This window comes from Nicotiana attenuata, unplaced genomic scaffold, assembly GCF_001879085.1.
Source record: "Nicotiana attenuata strain UT unplaced genomic scaffold, NIATTr2, whole genome shotgun sequence".
Classification (NCBI taxonomy): domain Eukaryota; kingdom Viridiplantae; phylum Streptophyta; class Magnoliopsida; order Solanales; family Solanaceae; genus Nicotiana; species Nicotiana attenuata.
Window position 1 is genome coordinate 168,270 of NW_017671986.1, and position 8,022 is coordinate 176,291.

The 8,022-nt window shown below is 37.2% G+C and overlaps 1 protein-coding gene across 3 annotated transcripts in view; it reads left to right on the forward strand.

Moving 5' to 3' along the window:
• LOC109211187 (maltose excess protein 1-like, chloroplastic) overlaps window positions 1-6,063 on the forward strand; it is a 7,753-nt gene extending 1,690 nt beyond the window's left edge. For 2 of the 3 annotated variants that reach the window (XM_019374686.1, XM_019374687.1), the window contains exons 2-10: window positions 1,873-2,313; window positions 2,436-2,609; window positions 2,696-2,986; window positions 3,088-3,177; window positions 4,208-4,309; window positions 4,416-4,534; window positions 5,192-5,254; window positions 5,347-5,408; window positions 5,628-6,063. In XM_019374686.1, the coding sequence (XP_019230231.1) occupies window positions 2,074-2,313; window positions 2,436-2,609; window positions 2,696-2,986; window positions 3,088-3,177; window positions 4,208-4,309; window positions 4,416-4,534; window positions 5,192-5,254; window positions 5,347-5,408; window positions 5,628-5,710 (1,224 nt within the window). In that variant the 5' untranslated portion in view covers window positions 1,873-2,073 and the 3' untranslated portion in view covers window positions 5,711-6,063. The remainder of the gene's footprint in view (window positions 1-1,872; window positions 2,314-2,435; window positions 2,610-2,695; window positions 2,987-3,087; window positions 3,178-4,207; window positions 4,310-4,415; window positions 4,535-5,191; window positions 5,255-5,346; window positions 5,409-5,627) is intronic. The other variant, XM_019374688.1, reaches the window with a different exon arrangement.
• The last annotated feature ends 1,959 nt before the right edge of the window (window positions 6,064-8,022 follow it).

An 8,022-nucleotide genomic window follows, 5' to 3' on the forward strand; every position in this document is an offset into this window, starting at 1 on the left:
TAAAACGCACTACCACCCTCTATCGTCTTCATCTTCTCCAAATGCTCCTCATCTCCCCATATCCCTCTATCGTCCCTGCCATTGTTGAGTTGTCCCACATCGGTGGGAGTTGAGGTCCTTGGCCTCCTTATATGGCTTGGGCAATCCTCACCTCATAAGCTAGCTTTTGGGGTTGAGTTAGGCCCAAGGTCCATTCTTATCATGGTATCAGAGCCAGACCCATCCCAATTATTGTTACCGATGTTGGGTCCCCATTTATGTTGTCTACGCTCCAGAGGCCTGGGCGTGAGGGGTGTTGAGTTGTTCCACATCGGTGGGAGTTGAGGTCCTTGGTCTCCTTATATGGCTTGGGCAATCCTCACCTCATAAGCTAGCTTTTGGGGTTAAGTTAGGCCCAAGGTCCATTCTTATCGGCCATCAATTACCCAAAATAAAAAAAACCGCTCTTTCTCACATTGTTAAAACCGTGTGTACGTGGCTGATGTTAAACTATTAACGGGTATTTTCGAGAAAATTGGCACTCGGGTAAGTATGGAATGGTCTCATATTTTCGGTATGCATTGTTAGTTGGTGTATAGTTTCTATGCTTTTTTTTTCTGCAAATGAATAATAAATAAATAAATGTGAAGGGTTAGCTATACTATGATGCGGTATTTTAAAGTACTAAACATAAAGGAGCTTTTGAGTAGAGCTCTGGTAGTTAGAAATGGAATTCACAGAAACATGGTGCAAAATGCCTAATTAGGCTTCTGGCTTGGATGGGTTAAGACCAAAGGAACATTCAAAGTCGTTCAACCTTCAAGAGATTTTCTCTACAGTGTGTTGCAGTAGAATTCTTGGAGATGCCTATTTTATTATAGTTTATATGGCTAATCAATTAGGGATGGTTTAGGTGTAAGGTATGACCCGTGAAGATGGAGCTATTTCATTTATGGTGGATGGTAATTCATAGCTTTGTATTCTTCCGTTTGATGCTTTACAACTTAAAGATATTTCATTTGTTTTCTGATGCTTAGTATTACCTACTCCAAGCTTAAATGGAGCAACATGGTCAGTGAAAATTCATATAGAAGACCCCCACTTGCTTGAGATTGAGGTGTGATATTGTTGTTGTGGTATTTAGGTACTCCCTCCATTCAAAAGGAATGAAGGGGGTTCAAAGAATGAGGGTCAATCCATCTGATTTTCTGTCTCGATTTGGATGTTAGCTTTTTATTTTTTTTTAAAAATAAAATTTACATAATTAAGATCTAGAAAAAAGTACTATAAGCTACACCTTTTTATAATTAAGAATATTCGAAAAATATATGAAAAAGTTTTTTTTTGAAGAAAAAATTGTTTTATTCCCCATATAGTAACAATGTCGTATAAGGTAGAATGGAGGGAGTACTTTTTAGTGCTTGTTCTCAGGATTGATTTCCATAAGCATTATTTTCTTATATGTGAGTTGTGTATGAGGTTATGGAAGATGAGTTTGTCTCCATTATTGAGTTAGAGTTAGCTTTCTCTCCACTATTGAGTTAGAGTTAGCTTATAATGGTTACAATTTTTCTTCCAAGTTCTGAGATGACACCACATTCCTTCCCCCAGTCACATCTCGTTCTCTTTGTGCTACAGACTAGGTATGCTGTGATATACTATAAGAACGTTTAACTTTCTCGAGTCGTGGATTTTTTAAGTCAATTTATAGCCAAGGTTCAGGACATTGATCCAACACACAGTGAGTTGGATTGATGGAAATAAAAAAGTTTGTTATGTTGTGATGCCTCTAATTTCCCTCTTGCTTATCATAGCTGAAAAGATTGAAGTATGTTGTGCTAGTTCGTTTTCTGTCCTTTTTCGGGTAATTCATGCAACCTGCTTTTGATGCAGATTTGGTAAAGGCTGGGGTTTGTGCTGGAGCTTACCAGAAATTGTCTTCTCATTTTTATGCAGAACCATTGAAGTTTGATCAGCTGCCTCTTGGGGAGTTACCTTTGTAGCAATTAAGATTGACCATTTTCTGATAAAAATATCTCCACACAACTGGTGATGAGTACAAACTTATAGTTGCTTCATTTTTTGATATCTTGAATGGCTGCATCTTTGTTGCCAGTGGGTAAGGCAGTCCGTTCCCGCCAACCTTCCAGCTTTTATATCTTCAATGTCAATCTCCAGCAGCCGAAATCAATCCCAAATCTCCTTCCATACAAGAAAAGAGCTAAACAGAACTATAATTTGAACAAGTCAGTGCTCTTAAGCCCATTAGTTTGTCAATACCGGTTGAGACCGGTTTCTGCGCTTGACTCAGATGTTCCAAATCCTATTGATCAGGTCTTTTTCCCCTTTTGTATGCTTCCAATAATGTTTATTGTGATGTGGGCTCGTGTTTTAAAGTAAGCTATGTATTCAGTAGGAGGTAATGAAATCTGGCCTAACAGAGATTTTATATGTAGAGATCAGAAGATTTGAAGAGCAGCGAGAGCTTTAAGCAATGGGATTCATTGACTGCAAAATTTGCCGGAGCTGCAAATATTCCATTTCTCATATTACAACTGCCTCAGATAATACTCAATGCTCGTAACCTTCTAGCAGGAAATAATGCTGCATTATTTGCTGTTCCATGGCTGGTATGGCATTCTAGTCCTATTATAACGGCTTATATCTGTGGTCTTATTAATGTTGAGAGATAAATACTGAGATGAACAAAACACAGGGGATGCTCACTGGATTGCTTGGTAATTTGTCTTTGCTATCATACTTCATAAAGAAGAGGGAGACAGAGGTGGTCGTTGTGCAAATGTTGGGGGTCGTGACCATTTATATTGTGATATCACAACTAGCCATGGCTGGATCTATGCCATTTCCTCATTATGCAGTCACTTCTGTTGTTATTGCATGTGGTCTTGTTGTGAACTTCATGAACTACTTCTACTTGCTCAATCCCGTAATCTGGCGTTACTGGGAGGATTTCATTACTGTTGCTGGGCTATCTGCACTTCCCCAAGTAATCACCCTCTCTTTTCTTTCATTTTCTACTCATCAAAATGAGGAATTTGGAGTTTAGATTCTTATATTTGTTCTGGCATTCTGCACCGTGCAATGTAGGTCATGTGGTCAACTTTCATCCCATATGTTCCAAATACCATCTTGCCTGGTGCTGTAGCTTTTGTTGTGGCTATCCTAGCTGTCATTATGGTAAGCTTTGACATTTGCAGCTCGTTCATGTGGTTGCTTTTACGAGGAGAACGTTTAAATGTTCATACCTGTTATTCTGCCTTGACTTGAAGAAGCTGAAAGAAAAATAACTTTAAGCCACAAAAAGAAATTATGAATTTTTGCTTGACTTGAATAATAGAAAGGCAATGTTGAAATTCCTTCTAACAAGAGGACTGTATTTTCTAGCGAGTGCTAGAAGAACACAGTTCAACATCTTCACTGGGACTGTATGTTCAAATGGTGTCGTTTCTGAACTACTTCGCCAGAAGCAAAGGAGGGTTTTGTCTTCATTCATGACAGAGGGAGAGAGATGAAAGCTTCTCTAGCATTGGGTGGGGTCACTAGCTATTAGCTTATTAATTCTTTTTGTATTCCTGTTCTTCCTTAACGTTAATGAAAAGTTTCACTTTTCTGATATAAACTGGAATGGGCAAGTCCTAAGTGGCAGCTCTCCAACTAGACGATTGAGCACTTGTATCCTGGATATAATGAGTGTGTTTGCATTGTGTCCTTGTCGAACAGGGTATTCTTTTCAAAGGTAAAATAATAGACTAGACGTGAAGCTCGAAATTGTGCAGGGAAGTCACATCTGACTGATGCACCAGGAAGCATGAGAAGCTTCTGTCTTACTATGTTTTTTTTTTTTTTTTGTTATTTTGCTCTATGGTGACCATAACTGCATAACTGGAACATGATCTGAAAGTTCTCTGCTTCTTTTATTTGCGTATGCATACACGTTTGAGAAAGTTGCTACTTAACTATGAGATTACCAAATAATATCACAAAAGCAGTAGTTCACATTGAGCCTTCTTTACTCTGATATTGCTAGATTACAGATGCCAAGTCGATTTTGATTAACAATTACTTTATACTCATTTTCCTTGGGCTCTACAGCAAGCTAGAAAGTTTTGCATGTACTTTTGTGTGGGAAGAGCTATTATGTTAAACCTGAAAGAATGAGAACATGGATCTGAAACTATTCTGAACTTCAAGCTGCTGTTCTTTACAGTCACGGACTGGGAAACTTCCAGAGAAGGGCATCAAATTTGTAGGATCATTGTCTGGATGGACTGCCACTCTTCTTTTCATGTGGATGCCAGTTTCACAAATGGTAGTTTCTACAACGTTTTATATTTTAGGGTAAAATTGTCATATCGTAGTTTTTCACAAGTTTGAGGTTCCTCATCTTGACTGATACCTTCTGACCTTCTGTCCAGTGGACAAACCTTCTAAGTCCAGATAATATCAAAGGTTTATCAGCTCTTTCAATGTTGCTTGCCATGATTGGGAATGGACTCATGATTCCACGTGCACTCTTTACTCGGGATTTGATGTGGTATGTCACCTCATAATGGTTTTCCCTTGTATTGCAAATTCCTTTCCTCCCTTAGCTATCAAATTAGATCTAGAATTCCTCGCATCATCTATTTATTTTTGCTAACCCTCTTACATGCATCAATCTCTGATCTTTCTGAATCCTTTTCTGCATAAGGTTTTCTTCTTTTTCTTTTTCAGATGCGTGTGAACTCTAGTGCATTTTCCCCTTTTCAGTCAAGTGAAAAGGCAGTGGATCAAAAATATGATTTTCTTGTATATTAGAGTAGCCATATTGTTAGAAATTTTATCTCTCTTTCCTCCCCCCCCCCCCCCCCCCCCCCAAAAAAAAGTCTGGCTTCATCGCTGCACAGCAGTATTTTTTCCTGTTTATGGTCATGCTTAATTCAGCAGGATCATTACAGATTAGTCATACTTATCTAAGCCTTAGGAACTAAATGTGCGTACATTTGGAGAGCAATTCATGTTGTTTTTTTCTGCAATTTTGTTTATTAATAATACCTACTGTTAAAAATATATAACAAATACGATGTGTATCTGCTGATGCCTATGCAAAAATATACGACCTGGTCAGCCGTATTAGTCCTGTTATGCACAGGGAGCATTTTTTTTTATGGTGTATAACTTTTCCCTTCTTTCTCTGCTTGGTTAATTACAGGTTCACTGGTTCAACTTGGGCATGTGTTTTTTATGGATGGGGAAACCTCGTCTGCTTATACCTGTAAGTTGCTGCAAAGCTCCTCATTGTTTCCAAGTTTTATTAAAAAATCAACCATTTTTCAACCCGCTAAATCCCTTTTGTTCTGCATTCAGCTGCAAAGTTATAAGCAGGGAATTTTTCTTGGCTTCAACGGTTAGCTTTGTAGCATGGCTAGGTAAATCCTCACTCTCATTTGTTTTCTTTTAACTTGAATTTTCTGGTTCTCTTTTAAATACTGTTTTGGCAACTTCATTCCTTGTTTTTCGATGGCTCGGCCTCAGCCCTCCGGGCCTCATGATGGCTTTTTTCCTTTCCCCTTTCCCACTCGTGTTAAACTTTTGCATTTGGCTGATGAAATATGACTCCTCTTTTTTCTTTTTTTGACTGAAAACAGTATTCAGCTTCTGGAGAGACACACAAGTATATGGTTACAGTTCTCCATTGAAATCATTGAAGGAATTGATTTCTGGTTCATAACTGATCCTTGCCCTACCTTGTTGGTTTTGGCTGTAAGTTTGAAATGCAAAATTGCTCAAGCTTGGCATTTCTGCTAAATCAAGTGGTCATAATTGACAAGAAATCACTCCATGTTAATCCTCTTCTTTAGAAATTTTGGTGAAAGTGCTTCTGGCAAATGTTTTGGGGCATCAGGCAAGGGCTAGATCTTGTAATGTCTAATTGTTCTGCATATGGTAGTGAGGAAGGTTCTTGTGGGTTTTTACATGTAATGTCAACTAATAATAAAGCTACGAATGCAAGGTAGAGCAAGTATATTTGTTGTATTTCATTTATAGACCATCTTAATGAATGCCATGCAATTTTTGCAGAAATTGGGCGTTTAAGTCTATCCCAAAAATGGTAGTTTCCACAGTTATTACCAAACAAAAAAGGTCTATCCAATAATTATATGGACATAATCAGATTATATGTTTGTGTACATTGGATTATTAGTTAACATATGATGTCGGACAATAAAATGAAGATACAACAGCAACGACCCACCAATATCCCACAAGTGGCGTTTGGAGAGGGTAGTGTGTGAGCAGACCTTACCCCTCGACTCAAGAAGACGGAAAAAAAAACAAGAAGAGACAATAGATTGAAGATAGAATTTTGAAAATGTGAATTATACATAATTGTTTCTGTTTTTATAAGGTATACTTTGATGCTGTATTTGTAATATAAGAATTTCATATTCATGCACTTAGGTAATACTTGGTAATTGTACTAGTGTGATTCGCTTGATGCAAGTAAACGGTATTGAGCGCCAATCATTTGGGGTGTGCATGGGCAGGGTTGGTTTGGGTTTACAATTACCAAATCAAATCAGTTGTGTCGGGTTATTAAATCTAAAGACCAAACAAAACTAACAAAAATTGGGTTTTTTAATCTCGGGTTTTTTTCGATTTTTTCTCCGGTAAAGTCTTCACAGCATAAAACATAGAATTTGTGCACCAAATATTTTTTAAGTCCTAATAAGGCACAACTACATAAGGTGTTTCCAGAGAATATCGTAAAATATGAGATGAGTCATGACATTGTATTAAAGTATTCAACAATAAAGATAATAAAGCCGCATAAAACAGATATTGCTAATGAATAAGCCGTAATAAAAATGAATATAATCTAAAAGTACTAAGTCATGCTAAAATTAGCACAACTAATAAGTACTATTAATTACATGACTAAACACTAAAGAAAAAATAAAAATAAGTTATGCATTTTATTAAATCATGAAAAAACTAAAATATATATATCCAACACTATTATCCTTCCTAGTATTGAATTGAATGTCTTTTGTTAGCATTGGTATTGATTTAGTTTTGGTTTGGGCTTTATTTGAGTTACTACTCTCTTTGTTCCAATTTATATGAACCTGTTTGACTGGGCACGGAGTTTAAAAAAATGAAGACTCTTAGAATTTGTGGTCCTAGACAAGTTAAAAAGGGGCATATTGTCTTTGTGTGGTCATAAAATGTCACGACCCAAAATCCATCAAGGTCGTGATGTCGCCTAACACCGCTGTAAGGCAAGCCAACAATAAATGATTAATTTAATTACTCGTTGTAGTATTTTTGAAATCATAATTTTTTTTCAATTAAATAGTAAGAGGTAGAATTTACAGAGTAATGATAATATTTTCCCAACTACAATACTAACAACCCATAATCACTCCCAAAATTTACAACTGCATGAGCATCGACTAAAAAGATAGTAAAATACAACATGTGTCTGGAATACAATTAGACAGGAGAGTGTAATTGACTTTGATGGAGACTCTGTGTGCTGCGGGCTCGTAACATGGAATGCATCTAACCTAAGTCCCCGCAATAACCGCGCCTCTGGGCACACAGGACCACTAGACATAGATGTACCTGCACAGAATGTGCAGCAAGTATAGTATGAGTACGTAAATCAACGCGTACCTAGTAAGTATTTAGTCTAACCTCGAAGAACTAGTGACGGGGGGTCGACTCCGACACTTACTATGGTCTAACCATAAAATATCGATATTGTAATTAAGCATGGGTTATGTAGAAACGGCTGAAAATTCAAGAACAAGAAAATAAATAAATAATTCTTTTACTAATAGGAATTTCCAAATTTATTTTCTAATTTAAATTACAAACAGATGAAGCAATATCAATTATTATTAGTTCCAAAGATTTATCATGCGCAATTCATGCCGAGGTCGTACGACCCGATCCAACATAAATATTTAAATTATGCACTGCCGAGGGCCGAACGGCACGAACCATAAATGCATCTATCTGCTACCGAGGCATTCG